The 13,872-nt window shown below is 42.3% G+C and overlaps 1 protein-coding gene across 1 annotated transcript; it reads right to left on the bottom strand.

The window, feature by feature from the left end:
* Positions 1-4,473: 4,473 nt before the first annotated feature.
* Positions 4,474-5,043, bottom strand: LOC116903067 (interferon alpha-5-like). The gene has a single exon (XM_032905370.1). The coding sequence runs from the start codon at positions 5,041-5,043 to the stop codon at positions 4,474-4,476; it is 570 nt and encodes a 189-aa protein (XP_032761261.1).
* Between the last annotated feature and the right edge of the window lie 8,829 nt (positions 5,044-13,872).

Below are 13,872 nucleotides of genomic sequence, written 5' to 3'. Positions count from 1 at the left end.
TTTGAGGGGGTCTATTTGGTTGATATTGTTGTTCTTCCTATGGGGTTGCAAACCCCTTCAGCTCCATCCGTTCTTTCTCTAACGCCTCCATTGGGGTCCTGGTACTCAATCTGATGTTTACCAGCAAGAGTCCTCATCTGTATCAGTAAGGCTCTAGTAAAGCCTCTCAAGGAGACATCCATATCAGGCTCCCGCCAGCAAGCAATTCTTGGCATCAGCACAGTGACAGGGTTTATTGGTTGCATATGGGATGGATCTGAAGGGGGCAGCCCCTGGATGACCTTCCTTCAGTCCCTGTTCCACTCCTTGTCCCCGTGTTTCCTCCTGTGAGAATTTTGTTCCCCCTTCTAAGAAGGACTAAACATCTATATTTTTGGTCTTGCTACTTCTTGAGCTTCATATGGTCTTTGAATTATTTCTTGGGTATTCCAAGCTTTTGGGCTAATATCCATTTATCAGTGACTGCATACCATGTCTGTTTTTCTGTGATTGGGTTACCTCACTCAGGATGATATTTTCTAGTTCAATCCATTTGCCTATGAATTTCAAAAAGTCATTGTTTTTGATAGCTGAGTAGTACTCCATTGTGTAGGTGTACCACTTTTTTTTGAACCTATTCCTCTGTTGAAGGGCATCTGGGTTCTTTCTAGCTTCTGGCTATTATAAATAAGGCTTCTATGAACATATTGTAGCACACGTCTTTGTTGTATATTTGAGCGTATTTTAGGTATATGCCCTGGAGAGGTATAGCTGGGTCCTGAGGTAGTGGAATGTATAATTTTCTGAGGATCCTCCAGACTGATTTCCAGAGTGGTTGTACCAGCTTGCAATCCCACCAAAAATGGAAAAGTGTTCCTCTTTCTCCTCGCCAGCAACTGCTGTCACCTGAGTTTTTGATCTTAGCCATTCTGACTGGTGTGAGGTGGAATCTCACGGTTGTTTTGATTTGCATTTCCCTAATGTCTAAGGATGTTGAACATTTCTTTAGGTGCTTCTAGGCCATTCCTCAGTTGAGAAATCTTTGTTTAGTTCTGTACCCCAGTTTTGATTAGGGTTATTTGATTCTCTGGAGTCTAACTTCTTGCATTCTTTGTATATATTGGATATTAACCCTTTATGGGATGTAGGATTGGTAATGATCTTTTCCCAGTCTTAGTTGCCGTTTTGTCCTATTGACAGTGTCCTTTACCTTACAGAAGCTTTGCAGTTTTATGAGGTCTCATTTGTTACTCTTTTTTTTTTTAACCATTCCACCATTCTTTTAATTTATTCTCTGTGTTTAGTCTTCAAAAAAGGGAGTGGGTGGGTGTTTTGGCGAGGACAGGTGGGCAGCCCCAGCTGGCGGTCGATAGCAGCGAGGAATAGAAAACAACAACAAAAACCCCAATCGGTGGAGATTAATGAGCCCTAAATGGTGTGGAACTGAGGTCGCAGCCACCTTTCCCTCACACCGGTGTTTGGATGCTCCCTTCCCCTAATTGTGCCTGTTCTTTGCCCAGCTAAGGACTCAGTGTTAAGTCCTTTCACTTTAGAGACTGAGGTCGCCTGTTTTCACTGCTCCGTCCTACTTTCGTTTTTGGGTGCCTGAGGGCGTCAGCCTGAGTTCATCCTGAGTTCACTGTGTTCAGGCGGGACAAATTAGAAGACTTTGTGCCACTTGGGAAAAAGTGGTGGTAACTCCTCCATTTTTGCGAAGGTGACTGTCCCCTGAGCTAGGGAAGGACCTTCAGGAGAGACGGAGGAAAGAAGTGGCTGCGGCGTGAGCACGATCTTTTGTCAGTTTACATTTGATCGAGACCATTGTCGTGGGGGGGCGACTACCCAGTGGTGTCAAGTTTCTGTGCTCCTGTTCCCCAGTTGAGGACAAAGGATGGGGAAGTGCCTTTATGAGCCGGCCAGGGTGACAGGACTCTCGGCAAGCAGGCGGGTGCGTTCCCGGAGATGGCGTACTGTCTGAGAATGGTCTCTATCTAGGAGGTTGGACCTGGAGAACTGTAGGGAGGGGTAGTTGCTGCATGCTCTAGCGGGCCTCATGGTGGGGTTGGTGGCAGCTTTATCAGGTCGACCAGAAAGAAGGCTTAGGTCTTGCCCCAGAAATGTTTTTCTTTTTTTCTTTTTTCTTTCTTTCTTTCTTTTTTCTTTTTTCTTTTTTTTTTCTTTTTCTTTTTTTTTTTTTTTTTTTGGTCCTTTTTTTTTCCAGGAGCCCTCTCAGTCCCTGCCAGTTGGACCCTGGGTTTCTGAGACTGAGAGAGCATAAGCCTATGTGGCCCTGGGCCTTGACTCCATGAAGCCTCGCAACTTCTCTGCCAGCCACCCATCCCTGGCAGCAGGGATTGGGTTTCTGATGCCAAGAGGGTCCATTTGTTGATTCTTGATCTTAGAGCATAAGCCATTGGTGTTCTGTTCAGGAAATTTTCCCCAGTGCCCCTATGTTCCAGTCTTCCCAGTTTTTTTTTTCTGTTAGTTTGAGTGTATCTGACTTTATGTGGAGGTCCTTGATCTACTTGGACCTAAGCTTTGTACAAGGTGATAAGAATGGATCGATTTGCCTTCTCCACATGCTGACCTCCAGTTGAATCAGCACCAAATGCTCTCTTTTTTCCACTGGATGGTTTTAGCTCTTCTGTCAAAGATCAAGTGACTATAGATGTATGGGCTCATTTCTAGGTCTTCAATTCTATTCCATTGATCTACCTGCCTGTCTCTGTACCAATACCACACAGTTTCTAATCACAATTGCTCTGTAATACTGCTTGAGGTCAGGGATGGTGAAAACCTCAGAAGTTCTTTTATTTTTGAGATTAGCTTTAGGTATCCTAACGGTTTTTGTAGTTGTTATTCCAAATTAATATGCAAATTGCTCTTTCTAACTCTATGAAGAATTGAGTTAGGTTATTTTTTTTTTAGAAAAAATTCATTATTTTATTCAGCGAAAGAACATTGTTTCTTGATTTTTTAGCATTTTATTGGATTTTTAAAATTTACATTAAAAGTGTTAGCCTCTTTCCCATGCATAAGCCCCCTATCCCATCCCCCTCCCCTTTCTTCTATAAGGGTGTTCCCCTCCCCATTCACCCCTTTCCCGCCCACCTGCCCCCACATTCCCCTACACTGGGGGTCCAACCTTGGCAGGACCAAGGGTTTCTCCTCCCGTTGGTGCCCAGCAAGGATCCTCTGCTACATTTGCAGCTGAAACCATGAGTTCACATGTAGCCTTTGAATGGTGATTTAGTCCTTGGGAGCTCTGGTTGGTTGGTATTATTCTTATGGGGTTGCAAACCCCTTCAGCTCCTTCAATCCTTTCTCTAACTCCTCCAATGGGGATACTGTTTTCAGTTCAATGGCTGTATGTGAGCATTTGCCTCTGTATTTGTCATGCTCTGACAAAGCCTCTCAGAAGACAGCTATATCAGGCTCCTGTCAGCATGCATTTCTTGGCATCAGCAGTATTGTCAGGGTTTGGTTGCTATATGTATATGGGCTGGATACCCAGATGGGAGCAGGCTCTGAATGGCCATTTCTTCAGCCTGTGCTCCAAACTTTGTCTCCATATCTCCTCCTATGAATATTTTTGTTCCCCCCTCTAAGAAGGACTGAAGCATCCTGTGCACTTTAGTTGTCCTTCTTGAACTTCATGTGGTCTGTGGATTGTATTTTGGGTAAAACGAGCTTTTGGGCTGATCCCCATATCAGTGAGTGCATACTATGTGTGTATTTTTGTGACTGGGTTACCTCATTTAAGATGCTGTTTTCTAGTTCCATCCATTTGCCTATGAATTTCATGAAGTCATTGTTTTTAATAGCTGAGAATTACTCCACTATGTAAATGTACCAAAATTTCTATATTCATTCCTCTGTTGAAAGACATGCAAGATGCCCCCCTTTTCTTAATCCTGCAAATCCATGACCATTGGAGATCGTTCCTATTTCTGAGATCTTTCATGTGCTTGGTTAGAATCACACTGAGATATTTTATATTATTTGTGAGTATTGTGAAGGATGTCCTTTCCCTAATTTCTTTCTCAGCCTGTTTATCCTTTGAGTAGAAGAATGCTACTGAGTTGTTTGAGTTAATTTTATACCCAGCCACTTTGCTGAAGTTGTTTATCAGGTTTAGGAGTTCTCTGGTGGAATTTTTAGTCACTTAAGTATACTATCATACCCTCTGCAAAGAAGGATGTTTTGACTTCTTCCTTTCAATATAAATTGTCTTATTATTATTTTATGATCAACATTTAACCATTGAGTTCTTGATATGCCCCAAATTATCAGGTGAACATAAAGGACATTCTCACAGCAGTACATTTGTTTGGCTATTATTTATTTGGAAATCTCTCTAACAGGTGACTATCCACTTGTATTTCAATAATGTTCCCATGCTTTCTTCTTTTTCTAATTGCAAAAGTGAATGGTAGTCAGGTCCATCCTACTCTGTCAGAACGAAGAGCTTTCTGTTTTTCGACTGCTCAAGACTCACTCCTCCTTACTCTGCCTTGCCAGCAATTTGGCTGAGGAAGACAGGGCTCTCCAGACTTCTGCTCTGACCACCTCCCAGGCACAGGGGCTGTGTTTCTTCTCTCTCAGGTACACAGAGATCCTGTGGAAGTATGCCTTCACATACAGCAGGGAGTCTTCCTGAGTCAAGGGAGGTTCCTGCACCCCACCCTGCTGCATCAAACAGGCTTTGAGGTCATTGAGCTGCTGGTGGAGGTTATTGCAGAATGAGTCTAGGATGGTTGCATCCCAAGCAGCAGATGACTCCTTTGATGTGAAGATGTTCAGGACCTGCTGGGTCAGCTCATATAGAATAGGGATCGCTTGAGTCTTCTGGATCTGCTGGGCATCAATCTTCTCCAAAGGGAATCCAAAGTCCTTTCTGCCTTTCAAGCAAAAGACAGGGGAAAATCTCCTTATTTGAGTCAGGAATGTTAAGGCTCTCTTGTTCCTGAGGCTTTGTTGCTGAAGCAGGTCACATCCTAGAGAGCAGGTTGACCAGTACATCATCACCACCAGGGCAATCAGGAAAGCACAGAGCCTAGCCATTGTAGATCTTGCAGATGCTGCTGGTCCTTGAGGCTGTTTGGTCTTGAAACTTTCCCTCTAGGTGCTATGAAGACCATCCTGTGTAGACGTGACTTAAATAGTGCATGCACTACTTTTAACTTTCTGAATGCCTTCCCCTTACTTATCTGGGCATTTGTTCCAAACCATGTTTGTTTTCACTATTGCTTCCTCTTTTACTGCTCCTTGTCAAAATTTGTTTTACTTGTTTTCTTTTTCTAAGATTAATTTCTAATCTGTTACACCACAAATAAATTGTCTTTGTTTGAAACTTGTACAAGTACTGTAAAACAGATTTTTCTGTAAAACATTCCATAAAGTTTGTTGAATTTTATTCTACAAATAATTTTCATTTATATCTCTCACAAAGATATTTATATTGTAAGAGTCTATTGGAAGATCACCACCCAATAAGGCCACAGAGACTGGAATCGCTGCAATCCACAAGAGGTTTATTGTTCCAATGTACGCTGGGGTCCCCCAGCACTCAGGCAAGAGGAGACTGAACTCACAAAGCACATACTTTTCATAAACATTTTGGCAGGAAATTCAGTGGTCACTTGAGTTAGACGACTGTGATTGGTTACCCTGAGTAACATTTAAAAGTATTGGCCAACTCGAATGGAAAGGTTGTCTCCTACATTTGGCCCTGTCCTGCCCATCTTGTGGAATTTATGGTATTTCCTGGCCTTGTCTTTTCTCTGAGTCACTTCCCTCTCTGTCCTCACCCTAGGCAGGGTGGTGACCTGCTATTTCTGACAGGGTTCTCACAATATCATAATGTAGGGTATGTTGTAAATTTTAATAAATTAAAATATACTAAAGAAAAGGTATACTTTAAATTTTCTTAATATTTAAAGTCGTAAAATTGAATTCTTCAAGTTGCCTTCTTGAAATGTATATAAATTTATATGAAACTTAATAATCACTGTATATTAGCTATCTATCCAATGAATTTCATGCGAGGTATTAACAAGATACAGGATACAAAAAGACTTTCTGTTAAACTTGTTGAGCTGAGTGTGATTCCTGGAACCCACATTTGCAGTAGAGAACCAAATGCATGTGCAGGCGCCCTCATCAGAAGGTTCATGATATGGCTTGCTTGAGAACGTTTTCTCTCTCTCTCTCTCTCTCTCTCTCTCTCTCTCTCTCTCTCTCTCTCTCTCTCTCCTCCTCTTGCTTTGTGTCCCCACTGCCTTAGAGGCAGACATTGGGCTAGCAAGTGTAGATCCAAGACTACAGCCAGGGACGTGTTGGGGAAACCCCCTGCAGAGGCAGCTTCCGGACCCCACTTTCAGGACAGGCCCCGGGGCAATAGGGTTTGTCTCTCAGCAAGCCAGCCACCCCTCACCCAATCAATTGCCCATCTCTGGTGAGCCACAAAGAACAGCTCAGGACTGGACCTCAGTGCCTTCTCCAGTACAATATTAACACCCGAGGAAGGTATCCAGGCCATATCTATGGGTGCATGGTCCCCTACCTTCGAATACTTTTGTCCTGGTTCTGGGGAGAGTGTACGGGGTATTAAAAAACTATTAACTGTGACACAGAGGTTAGATCGAAGGGGTTTGGGATCCCCGCCTTCACAGTGGCACAGTCATGCCTCTCCCCAGGTTCATACAGGAAAGATCTCTTGGAGAGATACTGCCAACTCAGGAAAAATTGACTGCTGAAAGACAGTTAGTGCAGGAACAATTTGCAGCTGGCCACATTGAGCCATCCTCTTCTCCCTGGAATACCCCAATCTTTGTTATTAGGAAAAAGTCTGGCAAATGGAGACCCTTACAAGATCTCCGCGGAGTAAATAAAGCTATGATATCCATGGGAGCACTACAATCTGGTCTTCCATCTCCTACTGCCATCACTACCGAGTTCTTTAAAATTGTTATTGATTTAAAAGATTGTTGGTTTTTTTTTTTAACTATACCTCTTCACCCAGACGATTGTCACCATTTTGGATTTAGCATTTCCCAAGTTAATTTCCATGGACCTATGCACTGCTTTCATTGGTGGATCCTTCCTCAGGATCCTTCAACAGTCCTACCCTGGCTCAAAAATATGTAGCCCATGTAATTCAGCCTGTCAGAAGAGCCTGGCCACAGAAATATATCCTCCATTATATGAATAATATATTGCTGGCCGCTCCTTACCAGCAGCAAGCCCTTTCATGCTTTCGACATCAGGAGGCACTCAGCTCCTGGGGGCTTAAAATTGCCCCTGAAAAGATTAAAATATGAGACCCCTATTCCTTTCTAGGGTATGAGCTCATGCTAGAACAGATTTGTGCTCCCCAAGGTTGAGCTCTGACTTTCATCTCTTAAAACTTTACATGACTTTTAACAATTACTTGGAAACCTCCAATTCATTCGCCCCTATCTAAAGATTCCTCCTGAGTCTCTAGTCCCACTCAATGAACTTCTTTCAGGAGAGTCTCATCCCTTGTCCCCTCCGGCCCTCACTCCCCAGTCCATCTCAGCACTACAACAGATAGGTCAAGCTATTTCCTCTCAGGTTCAGATTTATTATGCTGCTCCCTTATATTTTATTGTTTGTGCTACCACACATACCCCAGTGGGAGTCTTTTAGCAACAACCTCAGACTCCCAACGGAAAAGGAAGCCCTCTATTATGGGTATATCTCCCCTCCAATCTGAGCAAAGTTTTGGCCACCTATTACTCCTATCTGTTGCCTTGATTATAAAAGGAAGAAACATGTCCAGACAGTATGTTGGAAAAGACCATGACACTATCATTGTCCCATGTACTTCAGAACAAGTTGACTGTCTATTCAGTCCAATGACGATTGGGCCATAGCTTGCGCCTTTTTTGCAGGAACCATAGATAATCATTATCCAAATGACCCCCTTATACAATTCATAAAATTACACTCCTTGACCTTCCCTAAAGTTACCTCCAGAACCCTGTTATGTAAAGGTACCTTGGTATTTACAGATGGTTCCTTGACTGGCAAAGCTGCCTATGTTATACAGGAACAAGTTACCACAATGCAGTCCCCATATTCCTCTCCTCAGCTTGTAGAGTTCTTCACAGTACCCCAGGTTTTTAAAATATTAGCAACAACCCCATTTAATTTATATACTGACAGTGCCTATGTGGCCCATTTCATTCCAGTATTAGAAACGGTGTCATATATCAAGCCTGCTTCTACTGCTTCCAAATTGTTTGTAGAAATTCAATCCCTTATTATTAAGAGGACAGAGCCATTTTTCATGGGACACTGGAGGGCCCCTCTGTCAAAAGGGAACACCCTGGCTGACAAGGCCACCTGTATTACATTCCCTGCCTTTATAAACCCCACAGATCAGGCAAAATGGGCTCATGCTCTACACCATCTAAATGCCTTCACTTTTAGTTTAAGATCTCTAGAGATCAATCAAGGGAAATAGTTAAGTCCTGTGGAGAATGCACTACCTTGCTGCCAATTCCCCACTTGGGGGTCAACCTCAGGGGATTGGTCCCCAACAAACGATGGCAAATGGATGTCACCCACCTTCCTTCTTTTGGGAGGTTAAAATATCTTCATGTCACCATAGATACTTATAGTGGGTTCATTCATGCATCCCCCCTCTCGGGAGAAGCGTCATATGATGTGATCACCCACACTTTACAGTGTATAGCTACCATGGGGAAGCCACAGGTTATCACAACAGCCCTGGATACAAGGGAGCTAAATTTCAACAATTTTGTGCCCAGTTTAACATCAAACATGTCACAGGCATTCCATATAATCCTCAGGGCATAATAGAGCAAACCAATCAGACCTTGAAAAACATGCTTCAACGTTTAACAACAGTCACTGATGCCTATTCTCTTTTAACACCTTGAAATTGGCTCAATCATGCCCTCTTTGTATTTAATTTCCTATCCTTAAATTTTGAGAGCCAGTCTACCACTGACCATTTGTGACATCCTAGATCACAAGATTCCCACGCATTAGTGCAATGGAAGAATCCGTTCATGGGACAGACCTCATCCTCATCTGGGGATGAGGATTCACCTGTGTTTATGATAAAGAAAATGCTGGTCCAAGATGGGTGCCAGAGAGGCTTCTGAGGGTTATTAATCCACCCTTGTCCAGAAAGGAGCAGTCGTCTCCTCCTGAGACTTCTTCTCTTGCAGATGCTACTCCTCCAATTGCTCCTGATGACCCCTGCCTGGACTATCGTGACCACCAACCCATCATTGCCTCTCCGTAAGCCTACCAGCAATAGGCATTTCCCCTGGAATTATACCTGGGTTGTCCTTTCTGATAGACATGACCCAGTTTGGGCCACCTCTAAGATTTCCACCCTACCATGGTGGCCCCCAAATCTGACTCCAGATTTGTGCAAACTTGCCCAGGGCTCGGCCAGCCCTTGGGGCTTAGAAGATAAGTTTGACTTGACCCAGGCTCCTGAAAATAATCGACCTAGTACTTCCTTTTCTGCCATGTCCCCTCAGGGGCTGGCCCAGAGAGCTCCAAAAATCTGTGATCTGGGCTATGATAATCGCTATCACCACAACATTCTGGATCTCATGATTTTTATGTTTGCCCTGGCCTTCATCAGGACCGTTCCCTTTTGCATAAGTGCGAAGGTCTTGATGATCTCTACTGCCATTCATGGAGCTGTGAGACCACCAGCGATGCCTATTGGCATCCCCCTTCTTCCTGGGACTTTATTACAGTGACTTATAATACCTCCTGTCCTACTCCCAGATTCCCGTTGTAAAGGTTCTAATTCTAAAACAAGGGGATGGTGCATCCCCCTAAATATTAAATTTACCTCCATGGGTCGAAACCAAGATTGGACACGTGGATATACTTGGGGCCTTAGAATGTTTCAATCAGGTGCTGATACAGGAATTATATTTACCATAAAATTGTTAAAAGAACCTGTGCATTCCTACTCCCCAGTCCCCTGGGCCTTAATCCAGTCTTGGTTCCTCCTGCCCCTACAAAAACTTTCCAGAACCCCACAACAGCCCCCATTATATACAATGATTCCAGTCCAACCATATTATTGCCCTCAGGCCCCCTTAGAAGATTAACTCTCCCAATACCAAAAATTTGATTCTCACCTTGATCAATCAAACTTTTTTGACCTTAAACCTTACAGATCCTAAGTTAGTTGAAAATTTTGGCTTTTTGCTATCATTCCCAACCCCCTTTTTATGAAGGAATAGCTGCGGTTGGAGACTATCCCCATAAATGATTCCTGCCATTGCAGATAGCAACCAGGGGAATAGAATGGTTTGTCCCTGTCCCAGGTGTCAGGGCTGGGGCTTTGTGTTGGGGGATCTCATCCCCCCATTATGTATTCCCACCTTTGTAATCAAACCATAGTCCCTGATAAATATTCTCAATATTTATTACCGCAAAATGATACTTGGTGGATTGGCCTTGATGGCCTCACCCCCTGTTTGACTACTGAGACTTTTTTCACTGATAGTTCTGATTTTTGTGTATTGGTTCAATTGGTTTCCCGTCTTGTGTATTATCATTCTGAAGAATTTTTTCACTTGTGGGGCCAGTTATTTGAGTCCCCACCCGGTGTGCTGACTAGATAGCACAGAGAACCCATCTCTGCACTCCTCAGTTTGGGGGGGGGTGCATTTCTTCCCTGATCTTATCTAAATCCAGATATCAAGAACTTAGTGCCACCATCATTGCTGATGTCCAGAGGCTCCAACAAGGTGTCAATGACCTCTCTGACTCCCTCTCATCCCTCACAGAAGTGGTCCTTCAGAATCGCAGAGGACTCGATCTGCTCTTTTTACAACAGGGAGGACTCTGTGCAGCACTCAAAGAAGAATGCGGCTTCTATGCCGATAAGACAGGAATACTTAAAAAGAGCATGAAAAAGGTCAGAGAAGGCTTAGAAAGGAGAATATGAGAAAGAGAAAAAGCTGAGAGCTGGTATCAAAATTGGTTCTCCACCTCCCCTTGGTTGTCTACTCTGCTTCCCTCCCTGTTGGGCCCCCTGGTAGGCCTTCTTTTGCTTATATCTTTTGGCCCTTGGCCATTTAATCGTTTAACCAGTTTTATTAAACAACAGGTAGATAATATAGCAGCAAAACCTATTCCGGTATATTATCATAGGCTAGCTATGGAAGATGCCTTTGGTGAGGGCCAAGCTCACCTACACATTTCCTCCCAGCCCAGGCAAGGACTTTTTTGTCCTTGAGCCAAATGAGGACAACATTCTTTTCTGCCTGCTGTTCTGATGCCTTTGCTGAAACATCAATGAATGTGCTGAGCTAGACAGTCAATGACAGGTAAGAGAGTGCTATATTCATGAATAAAGGGCCTAAGACAGGAGGGCCACCATTAGCTGCTGCCTTATCCCATGATGGACCCTGGCAACAAGATTCTTTTGGCCATGTGACAAATATTACTCCAACCTAAGACAGATGCAGTTCCGGAGGGGCTCATTCCAGGACAGCATGGCCATTGGCCACTTTTTCATTTGATTATAAGGAAGGAAGAGATGTTGGGAACAATGCCCCTAAAACCCTCCATTATTGATGTTAATAGTACAGTTAGAGTTAAGTATAACTGGGTTCCTGGAAAATCCCCAGCCAGCTACAGAAGACTAATACAAATCTGGTGGTCAGGATGCCTAGTGATATGACAAACTTGTGACCTTTCTGAGAAACCAACATCCTGCTGACTAATGATATGGCAAACCTGTAACTTTTCTGAAAAACCAACATCATGTTGACATCAACTGACCACAAGAGAGCTGTGTCCTTGGCTTACATAGATGTTTCCCACTTCCCCCTCCCTCTGTTACCCCTGCTATGGTATAAATTCAGCCTTGGGAAAAAATAAAATTGTCATCTTGATCAGACTTTTGTTTTGGCATCCTTCTTTGTGTCTCTTGTCCCCCATTCTCTCCTAGGTGGTCCCCAACTTCTGCTGACTGCCCTGTGGGCTGGGGCACTCTCTTTGGTTCCACAACTCTTTCATCCACCTTGTGTGGTCTTGGATTCATGGCAGCATCCACTTTCTCCACAGTGGCATATGTGACAAACCCAAAGCCTTTGGACCTCTTGGTGTTTGGATCCCTCATTTCCACACAGTCAGTAAGTATTCCCCACTGCTTAAAATGGCTCCTCAGACTCTTGTCCTTTGTTTCAAAGTTCAGCTCTCCAATGAAGAGCTTCCATAGCTGTTCTGCCCCCTTGGAAGACTGACTTAGACATGATGGCCAGGTGATGAGAGCCTTCAGTGATGCTTCCTCGGCCCTGTCAAAGAGCAGAAAGGAATAAGATAATGAACATGCCCACTAACACCATTTCTTGAAGATGCTTTCTTCTTCCATTGTATAATTCTGGCTTCTTTATGAAAATCAGGTGTCCATAAATGTGTATGTTTACTTCTGTGTCTTTGATTAGATTCCAATGACAAACCTGTGTGTTTTTAGAGCAATACCACATGGTTTTGTTGCTATAGCTTTATAGCAGACCCTAATAGTGATACCTCTGGAAGTTCTATTATTATACAGAATTGTTTAGCTATCCTGAGTTTATTATTTTCTATATTTGAAGTTGACTATTCTTTCAAGGTCTGTAAAGAATTGTGCTGGAATATTAATGAAGATTACATTGAATCTGTAGGTGGATTTTAGTAAGATGTCCAATATTGTGTTAATTCTATCTATTAGCATGACAGAGCTTTCCAATCTCCAATTTAATCTTCAGATATTTTTCTTCAAAGAAGTTTGACCTCTTCTTTTCCAATCTTTGTCTTCTTGATCTCTAGTTGTCTTATTGTTCTAGACAGACCTTCAAGTACTATATTGAATAGATATGAAGAAAGTGAATAGCCTTGCTTGTTCCTGATTTTATTGGAATTGCTATCAATTTCTCTCCATTTTATTTGGTGTTGACCTTAGGCTTGCTCTACATTGTTTTTATTATGTATAGGTATGCCCCTTGCATACCTGATCTCTCCAAAACTTTTATCATGAAATACTGATTAATTTTGTCAAATGTCTTTTAAGTACCTATTAAGATAGTCATGTAATTTTTTGTATTATTTTAGTGTGTGTGTGCAGTGGATTACATTGACAGATTTTCATATGTTGAACCATTCTTGTATTTGTAAGAGGAAACCTAGCTAATCGTGATTCATGATCTTCTTGATGTGTTCAGAATTCTGTTTGTAAATATTTTTGAGTATTTTTGCATCAATATTCATGAGGGAAATTTGTCTCCAGATCTCTTTATTGAACCTTGTGTGATTTGAGTATCAAGGTGACTAAAAATGAAATTGGCAGTGTTCCTCTGTTTGTATTTTATGGAAGAATTTGAGGAATATTGGGTTTAGTTTTTTTTTTTTTTTTTAGAATCTGTTGGAATTCTGAGCTAAAACTCTCACAACTGGGCTTTTTCCTGCTTGGGAGACTTAATAACTTTCTATTTTCCTAGTAGTTACAGGTTCATTTAAGTTATTTATCTGATCTTGATTTAACTTTGGTAAATGGTATCTATGTAAAAATCTGTCCATTTCTTTTAGACTTTCTAATTTTGTGAACTACTGGTTTTTGAACGATTTGACCTTTTGAACTATTTGAACTTTATTTGACCTAAAGATATTTTGGACTTTTTCAGTTTCTATTATGTCCACCTTTACCAGTCTGATTTTGTTAATTTAGGTATTGTATCCCTGGCTTATTTAGTTAGGCTAGCTAAGGGATCATCTATCTTGTTGATACCAATTCTTTGTTCCATTGATTCTTTGAACTGTTCTCTGTTTCTATTTTATTGATTTCAGTCCTGAGTTAGATTGTTTCCTGCCATTTGC

Source organism: Rattus rattus, chromosome 1 (genome assembly GCF_011064425.1).
Source record: "Rattus rattus isolate New Zealand chromosome 1, Rrattus_CSIRO_v1, whole genome shotgun sequence".
Classification (NCBI taxonomy): Eukaryota; Metazoa; Chordata; class Mammalia; order Rodentia; family Muridae; genus Rattus; species Rattus rattus.
Note: the sequence above shows the minus strand (reverse complement) of the source record. Positions and strands in the feature narration are given on the sequence as shown.

Coding starts and splice junctions, on each gene's coding strand:
- LOC116903067 (XM_032905370.1), bottom strand. CDS start 5,043: ATGGCTAGGCTCTGTGCTTTCCTGATTGCCCTGGTGGTGATGATGTAC.